At 38.1% G+C, this 22,361-nt stretch overlaps 1 protein-coding gene across 14 annotated transcripts in view; it reads left to right on the plus strand.

Moving 5' to 3' along the window:
- Window positions 1-22,361, plus strand: part of PIWIL2 (piwi like RNA-mediated gene silencing 2) — a 73,132-nt gene that overhangs the window by 41,500 nt on the left and 9,271 nt on the right. For 8 of the 14 annotated variants that reach the window (XR_014060533.1, XR_014060553.1, XM_081513868.1 and 5 more), the window contains 4 exons: window positions 1,146-1,247; window positions 1,823-1,939; window positions 2,529-2,617; window positions 3,487-3,592. Coding sequence is in view for 10 of the 14 variants with exons in the window: in XM_081513868.1 (XP_081369994.1) it covers window positions 1,146-1,247; window positions 1,823-1,939; window positions 2,529-2,617; window positions 3,487-3,592 (414 nt within the window). In the remaining 4 variants the exon portion in view is untranslated. The remainder of the gene's footprint in view (window positions 1-1,145; window positions 1,248-1,822; window positions 1,940-2,528; window positions 2,618-3,486; window positions 3,593-22,361) is intronic. The other 6 variants (XR_014060556.1, XR_014060557.1, XM_081513896.1 and 3 more) reach the window with 1 other exon arrangement.

The raw sequence follows: 22,361 nt of genomic DNA on the forward strand, positions 1-22,361 counted from the left end.
TTTGTCAAATTGATTTTTAACTTGTTTTTCAATAGAAGCCAAAAATCTAGATTTGCACATGTGTGTATCTACCTATGTTTAAATGTTAATGTAAAAAAGACTTGTGACTCATTATAGAGACTAAAAAACCACATCTGTTTCTTAGATCCAGCCCACAGGCTCATAGTGTACAGCCCTTGTTCTCTGTGACTTCGGAAGTTCTTTGATGTGAATGCTGGAATGTGTGTCCTCTGAAAGATCTTAATTTAAAACTGATCTGGTTTGGAATAGTATACTGTTGATTTCTGATTCTGGCATAAAAGGTTGGCAACTTTATTTTACTTCTGTGCTGCTTTCCTTTATTCAGATTTTGAAAGAGCCTCTGGGTTATTTTTTTGTTTCTCTTCCTTTAATTTTTTTCAATTTTTTAATCACACTGCACAGCATGTGGTACCTTAGTTCCCCAACCAGGGATCAAACCCAAGCCCCCTGCAGTGGAAGCGTGGCGTCTTAACCACTGGACCGCCAGGGAAGTCTGATCCTCTGTTTTTAGTATCAGATCTCTTATGTAGTGAGAGGTAGAAGATACCGATATAAGATAATCTGCTGGTAATATTTTTCTCTCTCCTAATCAGAGAGTTAGGAAGATCTACTTATGGATTTGGCAGTGACTTCATTTCCTCTGCATTTGGCTCTGAATCCTTTCTTCTGGTATTATGTTCCCTATTTCCTAGTTAAAGTTCTGTGGCATGAATGTCATAAGGCACTTAGTTTATTAACGAGAGTGGCAAAAAAAAAAAAATTGTTGGGAATTAAAAGCATCAACTAATAAGAAACCCTTTCATATTTTTAAGTCTGATCTTTTGCAGGCATCTTAAGTCTCCTAATAAATAAATCAGGTAATCAGGACCAGCTTTAGATAATTTAATGTAGCATGTTACATAGCTAAGCAAAGAAGCCTGGAACCCAACAAATGTGAACCCAAAGGTCCATTCACGTTCAAGGACCTTTGTCTGTGTTGGAATGTCCACCATCTTTGTTTCAGCCTCCACTATACACTAAAGGTCCTCTGGCTTTCCAGACTCTTGAACTGCCCCTGACTAGAACCCTATCAGGGTCCTCTCAGAGTTCCAAAGCCTGGCTTATATATACTTTATCTCCTCAAGGGGAAGATACAGATGGTTGTTTGCATCATCATGGGCACACGTGATGATCTCTATGGGGCCATTAAAAAGCTGTGCTGTGTGCAGACTCCTGTACCCTCACAGGTGAGTGGGAGCTGGGCAGGAGGCACAAATGGAAACTCTAGCCTCCCCTGAGGCTTGGAAAAGAGGGATAAATGTGTTCAAAAAGACTGAAGTCACTATTAGAAGCCAGTGTATGTAGACCCAGCTGGTGAAACTTCCCCTATTAGAGTAACCTGGTGGATAGCAGATGCTCTTTGTAAATACTGCTTTCATGTTCCCACATGAGCCCTTGTGCTTGTTCAGAGCCAAGTCGCCAGGTTGTTTCACATGACTGGGTTCTGAGAGTAGAGGTGTCTCTTTGAAAGGGGAAGGCTGGCTTTTCCTATGGAGTTTAATTTTTTTTTTACTCTGCATGAGATATTTTTGAAAGTTTTTATTGGCTGGTTTTTTGGTTTTCGTTTGCATTTTGTGTGCACATGTGTGTACACGCTTGCCTGACTAGAGACCCAGTTAGAGTTAGAACTGTTAGTGCAAACTGAATTATCTACCAGCTGGAGTTTCTTGAGCAAATGTAGTATTTGCTTTAAAGTAGTTTACGTTGTCTGAAAGGTTGCTAGTGTCCTCTTTCCCCATACCTTTTGGTCCCTCTATTACAGGTCATCAATGTCCGAACCATTGGTCAGCCCACCAAGCTTCGAAGTGTGGCCCAGAAAATTTTACTTCAGATTAACTGTAAATTGGGTGGTGAGCTCTGGGGAGTGGATATTCCTCTGGTGAGTGATGCTGAGATGTCTTCATTCAGTTCATCTCCCCAAACAGTCCTGCCTGTCTATTTTCCTAATTTTCCTCCCAGAGTTTTCCATATTCTCAGTGCCTAGTAATCAGAGTGGTTCATTGCTTGTTTTCGTATAGGCCAAAAGCTTAGACTGGTTTTCACATTTTTAAATGGTTGAGAAAAATAAACATAAGACTAATATCTCCAGACACATGAAAATGATATGAAGTTCAGTTTTCACTGTCCTTAAATGCAGTTTTATTGGAACATAGCCTTACTCCTTTATGTACTACAACCTATGGCTGCTTGTATGTTGCAGTGGTGGAATTATATAGTTCCCCAGAGACGGTGTGGCTCACAAAGCCTAAGGTCTTTACTGATTAGCTCTTTACAGAAAGTCTGCCAATCCCTGATCTTGACGATCTCTGACTTTGTTCAGTGTTTAAAAATGTCAGTTTGGTTGCACCCTCTCTCCCCCTCTCCCCAGGACTTACTTTCATATGTTGCTTTGGGATTCAGACAACAATTCAAGGTGGGCTGACGGATTACTTGGATGTTTTGGTTTGTTTTTTTGCTTTCTGACCCAGAAACAGTTAATGGTGATTGGAATGGATGTTTACCACGACCCCAGCAGAGGCATGCGCTCCGTGGTTGGCTTCGTCGCAAGCATCAATCTGTGAGTGCCACTCCTGGCTCTGTTGTGTTTGGTTACCTTATTTTAACACCTAGTCTTACTATAAAGCCATAAAACTTTTTGAGTATTCAATATTGTAGTAAAAGTTTACTAAAATCCTTCTTTCTCTCTCTTCCCATAATATTAATTTGTGCAATCCCTTGTCACATGCATAAATTTCTTCCCTGGCTGCAGTGTAATCCCTTCCAGAATGGAGCCTGTGTCTTGGTGGTAGTGGATTTTTTCTCCCCCAGAAATGAGGGGTTTTGTTTGTTTTTTCTTACAAAAATGAAGCTTGCTCATGCAACAATCTCTGAAAATTCAGAAAGTGAAAATTCCTCATGGCTTATCTTTATTAACCACCACCAAAGGTTTGGCATATATATACTTTTAGGTACTCTTTTATGTACATATTAACACTTCTAGGTAGCTGGTAGACACATACAAGTGGCATATTAACTATATATACTGTTCCTCATTTTTTTATGTATTTAAACTATATGTTTTGGACATTTTCCCATATCATCATAAATAAATGTCCATCGTTTCTTTTTAATTGCTGCATGGAATTTATTATATGCTACAGCACTATTTATTTAACTAGTTCTCTGCAGGTGGATATCTAGAGTTTTTTTTCAATTAAAAGCAGTTTGGTAACAAATATCCACAATTATTTATATTCTGTAGCTGGTTTACATGTATCTTTTTCCCTGCATCAGCTGTGATTTTATATGTAACATAAATGCATTTGCTGGATGCTTGTGTGACTGGATACATGGAGAAGCCTGTGTGTGCTGACATTCAGATGTAGTCCTTCCTCTGTGAATGTGTGTTCATCTTTTCTCTTTCTTCTTTCCCCACCTCTGCCCCAGCACCCTCACAAAATGGTATTCACGAGTGGTGTTCCAGATGCCTCATCAGGAGATTGTGGATAGCCTGAAGCTATGCCTGGTGGGCTCCTTAAAAAAGTTTTATGAGGTGAGGAGAACAGCAGTTTTAAAGTATCAGAGTTTTTAAGGACTGCCTTCCTGATGTTTTAAGAGGAAGTCTGATTTAGTGGGGCTTCCCCCAGTGGCTCAGCAAGTAAAGAATCCTCCTGCAGTGCAGGAGACACAGGATGTGCAGGTTCGAAGCAGGTTCGATCTCTGGATGGAGAAGATCCCATGGAGGAGGGCATGCAACCCACTCCAGTATTCTTGCCTGGGGAATCCCATGGACAGAGGAGCCTGGTGGGCTATAGTCCATAGAGTCATAAAGAGTTAGATACAACTGAAGCGCCTGAGCATGCAGGCACTGATTTAGAGACAGGGATCCCAGATCGAAGGTGAGTTTACTAAACAGACCACCAACAGGCAGCTCAGAAAGACAGCGTGCTTCTACTTGTCGAGCAGCTCGAAGAGCTCAGTGCTTTGATTTGGTTTGATAAGTAATGATTATTTCCTGGCTTGTCAGCCTATTGCCTGTAGATATAATCTTTAGGCCCTTATCAGAAAAGTCAGGATAAATTTCAGTGATTAAAGCAGCTTATTAATTTTCTCAGCTTTTTATGGCTGTTATTAGGCACTGGCTCTTTTCATTTAGGTTCAAGATCAGTGCTTCCCTGAAAATCACCCCTAGAACTCCAAAGAATGCTGAGCGTGGAGAATTGCTGTCATTATGCTGATACTGGGTCTGGGACAATGAGCAAGCGAGGTCCTGTGTTTTGCCTTGGCCAGTACATCAAAGGAAGCACTGATAAGTGGCTTTCATTTCTTAGGGGTCAGAGTTAGCCCTTTGCATAAAGATTAAACAGCAAGAAATCTAATAATTTCTCATGATTAAGGTCAATCTCTAGAACTCCACCTTGTTTCATTTTAGAGTAACATTTCCTACAGTGTCCTTCAAATAGTTTGATACTGTTTCAGTATTAGACATTGTGTAAACCAGTTCAATGTCTGTCTCTGAAGAATTCCATATGATATGCCACTTTGTTACCAAGTTCTCCTGCACCTTCCTTCTTGTTATTGCTGTTGTTTTCCTGCAAAGTTCTATGTATCTTTTAGGCCATAGCTTGAAGATTGCTTCTGTGAAGCCTTTCTCACTTTCCCCACTCTGCTCAATCCCTTGAAAGAAAGTGAAAGTCATTTAGTTGTGTCCGACTCTTTGCGACCCAATGGACTGTACAGTCCATGGAATTCTCCAGGCCAGAATACTGGGGAGTGTAGCTTTTCCCTATTCCAGGGGATCTTCCCAACCCAGGAATCGAACCCAGGTCTCCTGCATTGCAGGTTGATTCTTTACCAGCTGAGCCGTGCTTAGCTAGACTTATTTTTTATGGTCTTCTCTCAAGGCCGTCTGTTTACATTCTGCATGGTGATTATCACATCCTGCTTTTTGTTAGTTGTTTGTATCTTTATTTATCTCTCCCTCTAGCTTGTAAATTACTCTAGCCCTGTTCAGTTATTGATGGCTGTGTAATAAATTACCCTAAAACTTAGTGACATACAGTGAGCATTTGTGATGTTCACTGTCAGGAAGTTGGGCAGTGGGCTCCCATTCCTCTCCATTTGGGCATCTTCGTATGTTCTTTTCACATGAGCTAGTTTAGACTTCCTCAAGCAAGGTGGCTGGGCTCAGTGCTTGAGCATTCCAAGAGACTGAGAGAGCCAGGTGGAAAACGTGTTGCCTTGTATACCTTAGCTTTAAAATCCATGTAGTATCACTTCTACTGCATTTCTGTGAGCTAAGTAGTAGCATTGTGAATATGCCTAACTTTTGGAGGGGTCAGTTTGGGGTAGCTGCTGCTGCTAAGTCGCTTCAGTCGTGCCCAACTCTGTGCAACCCCATAGACGGCAGCCCACCAGGCTCCGCCGTCCCTGGGATTCTCCAGGCAAGAACACTGGAGTGGGTTGCCATTTCCTTCTCCAATGCTTGAAAGTGAAAAGGGAAAGTGAAGTCGCTCAGTTGTGTCCGACTCTTAGCGACCCCATGGACTGCAGCACGCCAGGCCTCCCTGTCTTATCACCAACTGCCGGAATTTACTTAAACCCATGTCCATTGAGTCGGTGATGCCATCCAACCATCTTATCCTCTGTCATCCCCTTCTCCTCCCGCCTTCCATCTCTCCCAGCATCAGAGTCTTTTCAAATGAGTCAGCTCTTCGCATCAGGTGCCCAAAGAATTGGAGTTTCAGTTTCAGCATCAGTCCTTCCAATGAATATTCAGGACTGATTTCCTTTAGGATGGACTGGTTGGATCTCCTTGCAGTCCAAGGGACTCTCAAAAGTCTTCGTCAACACCACAGTTCAAAAGCGTCAATTCTTCAGCACTCAGCTTTCTTTATAGTCCCAACTCTCACATGCATATATGAAAACTGGAAAAACCATAGCTTTGACTAGACGGACCTTTGTTGGCAAAGTAACATCTCTGCTTTTTAATATGCTGTCTAGGTTGGCCATAACTTTCCTTCCAAGGAGTAAGCGTCTTTAATTTCATGGCTGCAGTCACCATCTGCAGTGATTTTGGAGCCCCCCAAAATAAAGTCTGTCACTGTTTCCATTGTTTCCCCATCTATTTGCCATGAAGTGATGGGACCAGATGCCATGATCTTAGTTTTCTAAATGTTGTTTTAAGCCAACTTTTTCACTCTCCTCTTTCACTTTCATCAAGAGGTTCTTTAGTTCTTCTTTGCTTTCTGCCATAACTGTAGTATCATTTGCATATCTGAGGTTATTGATATTTTTGCCAGCAATCTTGATTCCAGCTTGTGCTTCATCCAGTCCAGCATTTCTCATGATGTGCTTATCAACATTAGTATTATCACAAGACATGGTATAGTTGAATCTTACCAACAAGATTAGTGTCACGTCACAATGCAGGGTGATGGGTAGATATAACTTGAAATGTAAGAGTCAATAGCGACATATTAGTAGAGACCCTCACAGGCATGAATAATTAGTCCAGTTCATCATTATACTGTAAGACTAAAGTATCTCCCAGAGCCATGCCTCTTAAGTTTTTAGGCTTCCATTCAACTTTGTCAGGTTCTGAAAGCAGCAATTCATTTGCGATTTCAGACATCTGGTATTTTTGAGCTAACAGACAGTATCATCTCTTGCTCTGGGACTCTTAAAAGAGACCAGTGTAATACTGCATTTTCCTCATTGTGCAACCGTTTATTTATTTCTTTATCCTCAGCTACCATTCTTCCTTCTATTTATACCCAAACTTTTCCAACTTTGGGTGTATATCAAGGAGTGAAATTGCTGTGTCATATGGTAATTGAACTCTGTGGACAGAGGAGCCTGGCAGGCTACAGTCCACCGGGTCGCAAAGAGTTGGACATGACTGAGCAACTTTCACTGATTCACTGATGGTAATTCTATGTTTTAACTTTTTGAGGAACCCTCAAACTGTTGTCCACAGTGGCTGTACCATTATGTACTTTTCACCTGCCTACCAGCAGTATAGAAGGGTTCCAGTTTTTCCATATCCTTGCCGGCACTTCTTTTTTTTTTTTCCCATTTTTTAATTGTAACTGTTGTGAAGTGGAATCTCATTGTGGTTTTAACTTGCATTTTCTTAATGACTAACGATGTTGAATACCTTTTCATGTGCTTATTGTCCATTTGTGTATCTTTTTTAGAGAAGTCCTTTCAAGTCCTTATCCTGTTTTTCAATTGATCTATTTGTCTTTTTTTTTTTAGTTGTAAGAGTTTTTGTTTTATATATTCTGAATACAGAACTTTTATCTTATGTATGATTTACAGATATTTTCTCCCATTTTGTAGAGTTTCTTTGCTTTCTCAATAGTGTTATTTGATGCACAAAAGTTTTAAATTTTGATAAAGTCCCATTTACCTATTTTTTCTTTTGTTCCTTGTGCTTGTGGCATCAAGTCTAAGACTCTGTTACCTAAACTGAAGTCACAAAGATTTACACCGTTGTTTTCTTCTAATAGTTTTAGAGCTTTAGCTCTTACCATTTAGGTCACGGATCCATTTTGAGTTACATTTTGTGTATGGAGTAAAGCAGAGGTCCAGCTCTACTCTTTTGCACGTAGTTACCTGCTTCTCCCAGCACCTCTTGTTGGGGAGACTATATTCTTTATTGAGTGGTATTGGCATCCTTGTTAAGATTCAGTTGGCCAAACAAAGCCGTTTGGGGTTTATTTCTGAGCTCTCAATTCTATTCCTTTGCTCTACTTGTCATCCTTAGGTCAGAATAACACTGTTTTGGTTATATTGTTTCATTTTAGTTAGTTTTGAAGTTAGGAAGTCTGAGTTTTCCCTTTTTTTTTTTCAATATTGTTTTGGCTATTCAGATACCCTTGGTATTCCATATGAATTTGAGAATAGTCATTTCCATTTCTTTTTTTCAAAAAAGGCTATTGGAAATTTGATAGCAATTGCATTGAATTTATAGATCACTTTGCAAATTTTGTAATCTTAATATTTACTCTTGCAATATGTAGACGCAGGATGTTTTTTCATTTATTTAGGTTGTTTCTAATTTCTCTCAGCAATGTTTTGTAGTTTCCATGTACAAGTATTTCACTTCCTTGATTAAATTTACTCAATATTTTATTCTTTTGAATGCTGCAGTTATGAAATAGTTCTCATTTTTGGATTGTTCATACTGGTGTTTAGAACTGTTTTGTGTATTAATGTTCAGCTGTGCAACTTTTCCGAACTTATTAGCTTTAGTAGATTTTTCCCCCTATTCTTTTGGATTTTCTGTTTATAGAATCAATTATCTTCAAGTAGAAATAGTCACACTTCTTTCATCTGAATTTAGTTGCCTTTGATCTGTTTTTCATGCTTAATTGCTCTGACTGGAACTTTCAATACAGTTTTTAATAGAAGTGGTGAAAACAGGCAAACTTATCTTTTTCTTGCTCTTAGGTGGATATTTTTAAGTCTTTTGCCATTGAGCATGATGTTAGCTGTGGGTTTTTCATAGACTAATTTTATCATGTTCAGGAAGTTTCTTTATGTTCCTAATGGGCAGAGTGTTTTTATGGTGAAAGTGTGTTGGATTTTATAACAGTCTCATTCATGTTAATACCAAATTAATTTCATTAGTACACAAAATATTGTTCCTGTGTGGTTCTATGGTGTGCCTCTTTCTTTGAGCTAATTTTATATTAGGGTTTCCAGAGAAACAGAATCAATACAATGTGTGTGTGTTTGTATGTGTATGTATGTGCGTATGTGTGTGTATTTTGAGGAACTGGCTCATGTTACTTACTGAGGCTGGCAAGTCCAAAATGTACTGGGTTGGCCAGCAGGCTGGAGACCCAGGGAAGGGCTGATGTTGCAGATTAAGTTTGAGTTTATCCTAACTGATACTTTTTAGTCTTCTTTAATGTGTCAGTTAATTTTCAGTTAATTTTTGCATCAAACTAGGAAATTTCTTCACATACACTTTTGCCCCTTTCCCTTTCTCCTCTGCTACTAAGACTCCTATTATTTATATGTTGTTATGCTTGATGGTGTCTCATTGCGTTTCAGAGGCTGCATTTATTTTTCTTCCTTTTTTTTCTATTTCTCATACTGGATTATCTACTCTTAAGCCCCTCTACTGAATTTTTCATTTCCATTTCACTTAATACTTTCTGAGTCCAAAATTTTTGTTGGTTCTTTCTTACATTTTTTTTTAATATTATTTTTTGGCTGTGGTAGGTCTTCATTGCTGCAGGCAGGCTTTCTCTAGTCGTGGTAAGCAGAGTCTACTCGTTGTTGTGGTGTGTGGACTTCTTATTGCAGTGGCTTCTCTTGTTGCAGAGCTCAGGCTCTAGGCACATGGGCTTCAGTAGTTGCAGCATGTCTACTCAGTAGTTGTGGCGCATGGACGTAGTTGCTCCAAGGCATGTGGGATCTTCATGGACCAGGAATCGAACCGGTGTCCTTTGCATTGCAAGGCAGATTCTTAACCAGTAGACCACCAGGGCAGCCTCTTTCTTACAATTTCTGTATTTTTATTGGTAGTCTTTGTGTGTGAGATTTTCCCTAAAGTCTTTGGATGTAGTTTTCTTTAGATCTTTGAACATTATTTAAAATGATTGGTTTAAAGTCCTTGTCTAGTATAACCAATGTCTGGGCTTCTCCAGTACAGTTTCTGTTTACTACATTTTTTCATGTGAATGGGCTTTATGTTACTATTTCCTGGCATGCTTCATAATTTTTTATTGAAAGCTAGACATTTTTAATATAATGCTGATGACTCTGCAAGTCAGATCTCCAACCCCGTGGACTGTTTTGTTGCTCTTTGTTTGATGACTTTCCTGGCCTGATTCTGTAATCTTGGTAATCTAAACTGTGTGTAGTCACTGAAATCTCCCCTTAGTTTAGCTTAGTGATCAGCTAATGACAGGATAAGAATTTCTTCAATTCTTTGAATATTCTGCACCCTCCAGCGATTGCTGGATTATTTTCACAGTTACTGTGGTAGTGAGACTGCAGGTTTTACAGCTATTGCAAAGAAAAGGGGATATGAACAGAACAAGTTAAAACACCACAAAGCTCAAGATCCAGACAGTTTTATTGAATAAATGCTGTTCAGATTCTTTCAAGCTCTAGTTAGTTTTCACGGCCCTAAAAAAGTTGCTTTTGACCCTTTGTGCAGTATGCTTGTTGCTTTTATGGTTGAACAGTTTTTCAGAGGTCCTTAATTTCTCACTCAAGAAGCATTTCTTGAGGAGTGCTTTTGACAGTCTGCTTTTGTCAAGTGCAAGTACTCTTCTAGATGGACAGTCATTAGAGTTTAGAAGCCACAAAAACTAGATCGCACTAGAAAACCTCCATCATTTGATTTTAGGACCCCAAAGGGCTACTTTCTAGGCATAAGAGTAATTGAGAGCAAACTATGGCTCACCTTTGCATTATTTAAAATTTTTGAATCAGATATAATTATCTGGTGTGCTAGTGTTTCCAAGTTTCTCATAGTGCAAATACTCCAGGTACCTAGAAGAATCTTCTCTGTGTGAAAAACATCGTTCCAGGCCCCACATTACTTGTGTTATTTGCTTAACAATAATGTAAATACAAGCATACTTCAGAGATATTGTGGGTTCAGTCCCAGACTACAACAGTAAAGCTAGTACTGCAATGAAATGAGTCACAAGTTCTTAGTTTCCGAGTGCATATAAAAGTTAAGTTTACACTATAGTGTAATCTTATTAAGTGTTCAGTAAACAAATATGCATATCTTAATTTAAAAATATGTTGAAAAAACGGCACTGATAGACTTGCTCAACACAAAGTGACACAAACCTTTAATTTGTAAAAAATGCAATATCTGCAAAATGCAATAAAGTAAAGCGCAATAAAATGAGGTATTCTATGTCTTTGCTATGTCTATGTGCTATGTTAGCATTCAGTTTTTTAAAAGGAATATGTATATTATACACTCATATGTATACACATACACACATATACATAAATATGCATTCAAAATACATATACACACATACATATGTGTGTATATATATATCATATATTTATCATATATATATTTGAGTTTAATTGAAAAGAAAGATTAAGTAGGTGAAAATACAAATAGACTGAAACACAGAGAGATGATGAGAGCTGCATTTGGGTTCTTTTGCTTTAGGGACATAAGCTAATTCTGGAAGAGGCAGCTGAAACACTGAAAAGCTATGGAGCATTTTTTTTTTTTTAATAAATTTATTTATTTTAGTTGGGGGCTAATTACTTTACAATGTTGTAGTGGTTTTTGCCATACATTGACATGAATCAGCCATGGTTTTACATGTGTTCTATGGAGCACTTTTGAAGTCTTTAGGGATCAAAAGCTAGAGGCCTGGGCCCCCACGTCAGTGTCATCCGGAGTCTGCTCCCCATTACTTGGGCTGTGAATCTGAAGGGCTGCAGACTCTGAATAAAGAAGAACTGTAGGTAGACCAACTCTGAATTAATTTCAGTTCTTGAATATGGATTCAGGTAAACTCTGACCGCTAGTTTTACTGCCCATTTGCCAAAAGCAAATAAAAATCCTTTAAAGGAAGGTAGTAGTATCCTGGGCATCACATTTTTTCTGCAATATCTAGCAATCAATAAATAATTACCAAAGATACGAGAGAAAATGAAGGGACTGAAAAACCAAGAATATCAACAGATAATTGATCCAGATACACAGAGGATTCACCCAGATGAGTAATCAGATAGGTTTTAAAATAACTACACTTATAAATTCAGAGAAATGGAAGATAATATTAAGAATTTTAGCAAAGAATTCTTGAGGAGTTCTGTGGGGGAAAATGGAAATTTCTAGAACTAAAAATTATGCTTACCAAAATTAAGCAGTCAATGAATTGGTGCGTTAGGTTGCTAGGGCTGCCATAACAATATCCCATGGATTGAGTAGCTTAAACAATAAAAGTTTATTTCCTCACAGTTATTATGTCGGGTAGGAAGTCTAAGATCAAGGTGCTATTTTAGAGGGCTGGATTCTCCTGAGGCCTCTCTCCTTGTCTTAGAGATGGCTGTCTTCTCTCTGTGTCACATAATATTCACCCCATGTATGTCTTGGAGAAGGAAATGGCAACCCACTCCAGTACTCTTGCCTGGAAAATCTCATGGACAGAGGAGCCTAGTAGGCTACAGTCCATGGGGTCGCGAAGAGTCAGACATGACTGAGCGACTGCGCTTTCATGTTTCACTTTCGTGCATTGGAGAAAGAAATGGCAACCCACTCCAGTGTTCTTGCCTGGAGAATCCCAGGGACGGGTGAGTCTGGTGGGCTGCCGTCTCGCACAGAGTCGGGCACGACTGAAGTGACTTAGCAGCAGCAGCAGCATGTATGTCTATGTACCAGTCCCTTCTTTTTAGAAAGACACCAGTCATATTTGATGAGGGCCCACCCCAGTGACCTCATTTAAACTGAATAACCTCTTTAAATAGATATTCCAAGCATAGTCACATTCTGGGTATGGTGGATTAGATCTTCAACACACAAATTTTGGAGAAACATATCTTTGTGCATAACAGTGGGTAACCTTAGTTGAGGCTTAATTGAGGAAATAAAGAGACCATTAAAATATAGGTAAAAAAATAAATTTCACTGAGATACAGAGGGTTAGAAAATATAACAAGGCAACAGACATGGGAGTTATGGAGTTAAAATATAATACACACATAAGTGGCCCAGAAGGAGGTAAGGGAGAACAGAGGGCAGAAAAGACAACGGTAAAGAACATTCTAAAAGTGATAGAAAACACATCAAGTCATAGAGACAAGAAATCCGTCAAATCCCAAGCAAGATATAAAAAGTGCACTTAGGCACATTATAATAAAACTGTTGAAAGTAACGACAAATATATATATGTACACCTGTTAAGACATATATATACACACTTGTTAAGGAAAACAAGAGCACTTATCTTTAAGGAGCAACAAATTGACAAATAGTGAACTAGTCAAACAGTTTGAACCACAAGATAAAGAGTAGCTACAAAATGCTGAAGGAAAATAACTACCAACATAGAATCTAATATCCATTAAAACTAACTTTTAGTATCATGAGAAAAAGAAAGACTCTGTTATTGGCAGATTTGCACTGAAGGCATATACTAAAGAGCATTTTTCACCTAGAAGGGAAATTATCCCAGAAAGAAATGTAGAAATGGTTAAAGGAATAAATATAGGAGTAAAGTGCCAAACATGGGCATAAATTTAAATGAATGCCCACCATCTAAAATAATTAATGTTTTTGAATGGATATATATTCATTTGTGTGTATAAATTTCAAGTTAGTGACAATACTATTATATTTTGGAGACATAATATATCTGGGAGAAGTAAATGAAATTCCAGTGCCTTGAGTTTCTTTAATTGTTGAGGAAAAGGTGAAAGTACTAATATATATTATATTTTGATACACTAAAGAGTTACGTTGTAATTTCCAGGGTAGTCACTAAAAGAATAAAAGAAGAGCATGTAACAATTGAGGTGAGAGAAGAGAAAATAAAATAATAATTTTTTTAAGGAAAAATGTAGATTAGGTGAAACAGATAGCAAGCAATACCTGGACCTTGAACATGTCAGGCTAAGTGAAAGAAGCCAGTCATAAAGGACCACACATTCACATATTACATGAGTCCATTCATCAGAAATGTTTAGAACAGTGACATTTTTAGGAACAAAAAGTAGATTAGTGGTTGCTTAGGGCTAAGTTAGGGAGAGAATAAGAGATGTAGAGCGGTGGTAGTTAAGAGTCTGGGGCTTCTTGCTGAGGTGATGAAAATGTTATAAAATTGATTGTGGTGATAGTTGTATGCATCTGTGAATACATTAAAAACCATTGAATTTTATACTTTAAATTGGTGAATTACATGGTATGTGGATTATCTGAATAAATGTGTTTTTAAGAAAATTAACCTTGTAGAAATTCTGGCATTCTAAAATGTAATAAATGAAAATTTCACTATATAGGGGCTTAACATCAGATTTGATTAGGCAGAAAGAAATAGCTAGAAATTTGAAGATAGGTCAGTAGATATTATTCAGTGTGAAGAAAAGAAAGAAAAAAATAAGGAATTCTAACAGAGGCTCAGAGATCTGTGGGACAACATCAGCCATAGCAATATGAACATAATGTGATTCCCAGAAGAGGAGTAATGAGAAAGGATAGGGAAGAAACAACACTGGAGGAAATAATAGCCCCCAATTCCCCAAATTAGTGAAAAAAATCATTCATCCAAGAGGCCCAATGAACACTAAATAGGAAAAACTCAAAGATACCCACACCGAGACACAACCTAGTAAAACTGCTAAAAGACAAAGAGGGCATCTTGAAAGCTCCAAGTGAAAGCCACTCCTTATGTTCAAGCCGTCTTCAATACGATTAAGAGCTGACTTCTCATCAACAATCGTGGCAGCCAGAAGGCAGGCAGATGACATATTGCAAATGCTGGAAGAAAAAGAAGGTTGAATAAGAATTGTATATCCAGAAAAGCTCCTGTTCATAAATGAAGGTGAAACCTTGACATTGTGCTCAGTGAAAGAAGCTAGACATAAAAAATCACATATTTATATTGTTCCATTTCTATGAATGGGCTTCCCAGGTGGCACTAGTGGTAAAGAACCTGCCTACCAGTGCAGGAGACATAAGAGCTGAGGGTTCCATCTCTGGGTTGGGAAGATCTCATGGGGGAGGGCATGGCAATCCACTCCAGTATTCTTGCCTGGAGAAGCCCATGGACACAGGAGCCTGGTGAGCTACCACACAGTCAGACACTACTGAAGTGACTTAGCATGCACATCGGTGAAGTATCTGGAATAGGCATATTTGTAGAGACAGAGCAGAGATTGCTGGTTTCCAGAGAATAAGCATGCTGGCAGGAATAGGGAGTAACTGCTGATGGGCACAAGGTTCTTTTCAGGGTGATGAAAATATTATTGAAATAGGTAGTGTTGATAGGTACATAATTTTATGAATATACTAAAATCTCTGAATTATACTCTTTGAAATGGTGATTATTTTGTGATTTATATCTCATTTTTTTTAAAAAGGAGAAAGTAATACTTTCTGAGATAAAAGCTGGGGGTATTTGTCACTAGCAGACCTGTCCTACAAGAAATACTTAAGGGAGTCCTTCATGTAGAAATGAAATGACATAGACAGTAACTTGTATGCACATAAAGAAATAAGTAGCCCCAGGAAAAGTAACTATATAGATAAAGGAGAGAAAAAATATATTTTTGTTTGTAACTTTTCTTCTAGTTTGTGTCTTAAGAGACAAGGGCAAAAAGCAATAATTATAAATCTAATTGCATATGTATACAGTATACTGCTGCTGCTGCTAAGTCGCTTCAGTCGTGTCTGACCCTGTGCGACCCCATAGACGGCAGCCCACCAGGTTCCTCTGTCCCTGGGATTCTCCAGGCAAGAATACTGAAGTGGGTTGCCATTTCCTTCTCCAATGCATGAAAGTGAAAAGTGAAAGTGAAGTCGCTCAGTCGTGTTGACTCTTTGCGACCTCATGGACTGTAGCCTACCAGGCTCCTCCGTCCATGGGATTTTCCAGGCAAGAGTACTGGAGTAGGTTGCCATTTCCTTCTCCAGTGTATACAGTATATAAATATATAATTTGTATGACAAAGTTAAAAGGGAGGGGAGGGAATGGAGCCATATAGAAGCAAAGTTTTTGAACAATACCAAAATTAATTTTGTATTAATTGACCAAATGAGATTGTTGTAATATGTTAATTGTAATCCCCAGGTGAAACACTAAGAAAATAACTCAAAAATATAAGAAAAGAAATGACGAGGGAGTTAAAATGGTAACTAGAAAATGCCTGTTTAATACAGATTAAGGCAGTAAAGGAAAAATAGAGGGACACAAAAGATATAAGGCATGTGGAAAACAAATAGTAAAATGGCAGATGTAAATTTTACTCTATCAGTAATTGCACTAAATGTAAATGGACTAAACACCGTTCAAAGGTTTAAATTAGTAACTTGGATTAAGTGAAAATATGAAGGTGTACTTTCTACACGAGATATATTTTAGTTTCAAAGACACAGTATGTTGAAAGTAAAAGAAGAAAATAAACCATGCAAATAGTAACCAAAAGAGAGCTGGAGTTCAGTTCAGTTCAGTCGCTCAGTCATGTCTGACTCTTTGCGACCCCATGAATTGCAGCACACCAGGCCTCTCTGTCCATCACCAACTCCCAGAGTCTACCCAAACCCATGTCCATCGAGTCGGTGATGCCATCCAACCATCTCATCCTCTGTCGTCCCCTTCTCCTCCTGCCCCCAATCCTACCCAGCATTAGGGTCTTTTCCAATGAGTCAACTCTTCGCATGAGGTGGCCAAAGTATTGGAGTTTCAACTTCAACATCAGTCCTTCCAATGAACACCCAGGATTGATCTCCTTTAGGATGGATTGATTGGATCTCCTTGCAGTCCAAGGGATTCTCAAGAGTCTTCTCCAACACCACAGTTCAAAAGCATCAATTCTGCGGTGCTCAGCTTTCTTCATCGTCCAACTCGCACATCCATACATGACCACTGGAAAAACCATAGCCTTGACTAGATGGACTTTTGTTGGCAAAGTAATGTCTCTGCTTTTCAATATGCTATCTAGGTTGGCCATAACCTTCCTTCCAAGGAGTAAGCATCTTTTAATTTCATGGCTGCAATCACCATCAGCAGTGATTTTGGAGCCCCCCAAAATAAAGTCTGACACTGTTTCCACTGTTTCCCCATCTATTTCCCATGAAGTGATGGGACCAGATGCCATGATCTTAGTTTTCTGAACGTTGAGCTTTAAGCCAACTTTTTCACTGGAGTAGCTATACTAATAGGCCAAATAGACTTTAAGACAGCAGTTGTTACTAAAGACAAGAAAAGACATTTGTCATAGCAAAAGGGTCTGTCTATGAGAAGATCATAAAACATAAAATCATGTGAAACTAGCAATATAGATCCAAAAATATATGAAACAAAAATATAAGAGAAAGGAGAAATAGACAATTCAGTAATAGATGGAGATTTCAAAATTCCATTTTCAATAATGGATAGAACAAGTAGAAATAAGATCAACAAGGAAATAGAATATTTGAACAACTCTGTGATCTAACTCAACGTAACAGACATCTACAGAGCACCCAACAACAGAACTCCCATTCTTCTCAAATGTACGGGACACATTCTCTGTGATAGCATGTATGTAAAACAAGACTCAGTACATTTTAAAAGATTAAAACCCTGCAAAATATGGTTTGAAACCAGAATAGCATGAAATTAGAAGTTAATACAAGGGACATTTGGGAAAGTCACAACTATATGGAAATTAAACAATACTCTTAAGTAATCAAAAGGTCAAAAAAGAAATCAAAGGGTTAATTAGGAAACAATTTGAGATAAATGAAAATAAAGAAAACATACCAAAACTTGTGGATGTACATAAAGCAGTACTTAGAAGAAAATTTATAGCTGTAAATACCTATATTAAATAAGAAAAATCTCCAAACAACCCAAGTTCCATCTTAAGAAACTAGAAAGAGAAGAGCAAACTAAGCTCAAAGCAGGAAGGAAAAAATTGATAGAGGTTATGGCATAAATAAGTGAAATAGAACACTGAGAAACAACAGAGAAAATCAGTGGACCAAAAATTGATTATTTGAAAAGATCAACAAAATTGATAAGCCTTTAGCTAGCACCCATGAAAAAGAGAAGAATCAGATACTAAGATCAGGAGTGAAAAAGACTGACCTTGCAGAAATAAAAAGGATTTTAGGAAATGAACAGCTATATGCCAAGAAATTAGATTACCTAAGTGAGATGGACAAACTCCCAAGAGAGGCACAAACCATCAAAACTTTTTAGTTATACCAAACATTGAAAGAATATTCTTTGATGAACTCTTCCAAAAAATAGGAAAGGAGGGAACATTTTCTAGTTTGTACCATAAGGCCAGCATTACCCTGATACTAAAGCTAAACTGGTTCCAACTTGGGAAAGGAGTATGTCAAAGCTGTATGTTGTCACCCTGCTTATTTAACTTACATGCAGAGTACATCATGCGAAATGCTGGGCTTGATGAAGCACAAGCTGAAATCAAGATTGCAGGGAGAATAATCTCAGATATGCAGACAATACCACCCTTATGGCAGAAAGCAAAGAGGAACTAAAGAGCCTCCTGATGAATGTGAAAGAGGAGAGTGAAAAAGCTGGCTTAAAACTCAACATTCAAAAAACTAAGATCATGGCATCCAGTCCCATCACTTCATGGCAAATACTTGGGGAAACAATGGAAACAGTGATTATTTTCTTGGGCTCCCAAATCACTGCAGATGGTGACTGCAGCCATGAAATTAAAAGATGCTTGCTCCTTGGAAGAAAAGCTATGACAAACCTAGACAGCATATTAAAAAGCAGAGATGTTACCTTGCCAACAAAGGCCCATTTAGTCAAAGCTATGGTTTTTCTAGTAGTCATGTATGGATGTGAGAGTTGGGACTATAAAGAAGGCTGAGTGCCGAAGAATGGATGGTTTTGAACTGTGGTGTTGGAGAAGACTCTTGAGAGTCCCTTGGGCAGCAAGGAGATCCAACCAGTCAATCCTAAAGGAAATCAGTCCTGACTCTTCATTGGAAGGACTGATGCTGAAGCTGAAACTCCAATTCTTTGGCCCCATGATGTGAAGAACTGACTCACTGGAAAAGACCCTGATGCTGGGAAAGATTGAAGGTGGGAGGAGAAGGGGACGACAGAGGATGAGATGGTTGGATGGCATCACCGACTCGATGGACATGAGTTTGAGCAAGCTCCAGGAGTTGGTAATGGACACAGAAGCCTGGTGTGCTGCAGTCCTTGAGGTCACAAACAGACACAACTGAGTGACTGAACTGAACTGAAAGCTAGACAAAAATATTAGAAGAAAATTGCAGAAGATTTCTAGACTGGAAATGAAGTTAAATTATGCCTTTTTAAATATTTATTTTATTTGTTTATTTGTTTGCACCAGGTCTTAGTTGCAGGTGGGATCTTTAGTTGTGGCATGCGAACTCTTAGTTACAGCATGTGGGATCTGGTTCCCTGACCAGGGATCTAATCTGGGCCCCCTGCATTGGGAGCATGGAGTCTTAGCACTGGGCCACCAGGGAAGTCCCAAGTTAACTCTCTGTATCTAGTTGACATTGTCTTAACATACAAAAAAATCATAAAGAAGACATGCACACACACTATTGTAGCTAAGAAAAGTTCAGCAGGGTTGAAGATGCAAAATTAATATGCTGTAATCAGCTCTTTCCCTAAGCCACTATTGTATTCCTACAGGAAGAGGAAAGTTTGGTCACAGAGTCATAGAAGGCCATGTAAACAAGCAGAGACACAGACACAGTAGAAGGCACTGGAAAGGTGGATATGAGATTGAAGTGATGTATCTACAATCCGAGAAACACTAAGGATTGCCAGAAACCACCAGAAGCTAGAGTAGGCAAGGAAGTATTCTTTCCTAGGGCCTTTGGAGGACGCATGTTGCACTGTTGATAACTTTGATTCTGGACTTCTACCCTCTAGAAATGCGAGAGTACATTTCTGTTGTTCCAAGCAACTCAGTTTGTAGTTGTTAAAGCAACCCTTGAAAAGAGTACAACCACCTAGTGGGTTATATTACAGTTATGCAAGGTTGGTTCAGCATTTGAAAATTTGTATACAGTCCATCAGTAGGCTCAAGAAGAAAAATCCTGTCACACCATTTGATGCAGAAAAAGCATTTGACAAAAGTCAGCTCCCATTCATGAATTAAAAAATAAAAAAGCCTCCCAACAGACTAGCACTATAGGAGGAACTTCATAAACTTGACAAAGAACACCTACAAAAATCCTGCAACTAACCTTGTACCTAATTCTGAGAAACTAGATACTTCCCCCTAAGATCAAGAACAAAGTGTTTCTTCTCTCACCATTCCTATTCAGCATCATGGGAGTCCTAGCTAATGCAAAAGACAAAAAGGAGTAAAACTTATACAGTTGAAAAGGAGGGAAAAAACTTTACAAGTAGCATGTCTACATAGACATCTCAAGAAACCAACAAAAGAGAACTCTGCTGGAATTAAAAGGTTGCAGGATACAAAGTAAATATACAAAATTAAATTGCTAAAAAAAAATACCCATGAAATTAATTCCTTTTCTATATACCAGCAATGAACAATTGGAATTTGAAATTGAAAGCCATACAATTTGTATTAGCACCAAAAAAAAAGAAATAAACAGATATAAATCTAACAAAGTTTGTGTAAGATCTACATGAAGAAAACTCTTAAAACTCTCATGAAAAATATCAAAGAATCTAAAAATAGAGCTATCCCATGTTCATTAATAGGAAGACAATATTGTCAAGATGTCAGTTCTTCCCAATTTGATCTATAGCTTCAGTGTAGCACTAGACAGAATCCCAGCAAAGTTTAAATGGAAAGGCAGAAGATACAGGGTAGCCAACACAGTATTGAAGAAAAACAAAATCAGAGGACTTAGGTTCCTCAAAGAGTTACTGTAAATCTACAGTAGTATAGATGGTGTGGTATTGACAAAACAAAAAAAAAAGATAAGGTCACAGCCCAGAAATAGACCTGTACAAATACATTCCAGTGATCTTTGATAAAAGAACATGAGCACTTCAATAGGAAAAGGAGACTCTTTTCAATAAATGGTACTGGAATAGCTGCCCATCCACATGCAAAAAAAAAAAAAAATGTGACAACAAAAACCACAAACTATATCCAGACCATATACCTTTCACAAAAAGTAACTCAAAATTATCACAAATTTAGTGTTAAAATACAAAACTGTAAAAGATATAAAAGGTATAGAAATTCTTGGTCACCTTGGGTTTGGTGATGACCTTTTGATACCAAAGCACTCTCTGTTACCACGTGGACATTTCATTGTCCATGAAAGAAAGAACTGATAAACAGAACTTAATTAAAATTTTAAAAAACTTCTGTGAAAGACACTAAGAGAATGAAAAGAAGCTATAGATTCAGAGGAAATACTTGCTAAATACATGTCTGATAAAGTCCTGTTAAGAAACAAAGAATTATTAAAAACTCAGAAATAATAAAATGGGCAAAAGACTTGAACAGACTTCTCATCAAAGAACATATACAGATGGCAAATAAGTATATGCAGAGATACTCAATATAACATTAGGGAATGGCAAATTAAAACAAGATACCACTGCACATCTTTCAGAATAGCCAAAATCCAAAAACTGACACCACCAAATGCTGGTGAGGATGTAGAGCAATCTCTCATCATTGCTTGAGGGAGTGTGGAATGGTGCAGCCATTTTGGAAGACAATTCAGCAGTTTCTTACAAACTAAACATTCTCTTACCATACCATCCAGCAGTCATACTCCTTAGTACTTACCCAGATGAGTTGAAAGCATATGTCTACACACAGACACACACAAAAACTACACAAAAATTTTTATAGCAGCTTTATTTATAATTGTCAAAACTTGGAAGCAATCAAGATGTCCTTCAGTAGGTGAATGGACAAATAATCTATAGGACATCAAGACAGTTAAATATTCAGCAGTAAACAGAAATGAACTATTGAATCATGGGCAGAGCTGGAGGAATCTTAAATGCATAATAGGTGAAAGAATCACATCTAAAAAGGCTACATACTGTATGATTCCAACTATAGGAGAGTCTGGAAAAGACACAAAACTATGGACACAGTAAATAGATCAGTGATTGCCAGAGGTTTGGGAGGGTGAAGATAGGAAGGATAAATAGGGAGCACGGGATTTTTAGGACTGTAAAAATATTGTATATGACACTACAAATGACATGTGACAAATGTAGACAAATGACATGTATTTTTCAAAGCCTATAGAATATAGGAGAGTAAACTCTAATATAAACTGTGCTGTGCTCAGTCACTCAGTCATGTCTAACTCTTTGTGACCCCATGAACTGTAGCCTGCCAGGCTCCTCTGTCCGTGGGATTTTCCAGGTGAAAATACTGGGGTGGATTGCCATTTCCTACTCCAGGAATCTTCCCAACCCAGAGATTGAACCCGGGTCTCCTGCATCTCCTCCATTGGCAGGCAAATTCTTTACCACTGGGCCACCTGTTGACTTTAGTTAATAATAATGTATCAATATTCATCAGTTGTAAGAAGTGTCCTATCCTAATGTAATATGGTAACAAGAGGGGAAACTGTGTGTGATTGGTGGGGAAGGTGTATATGGGAACTCTGTACTATGGCCTCATGTTTCTTT

The sequence above is a fragment of the Giraffa tippelskirchi genome, chromosome 1 (genome assembly GCF_054371585.1).
Source record: "Giraffa tippelskirchi isolate mGirTip1 chromosome 1, T2T-mGirTip1v1.2.pri, whole genome shotgun sequence".
Taxonomy (NCBI): Eukaryota; Metazoa; Chordata; class Mammalia; order Artiodactyla; family Giraffidae; genus Giraffa; species Giraffa tippelskirchi.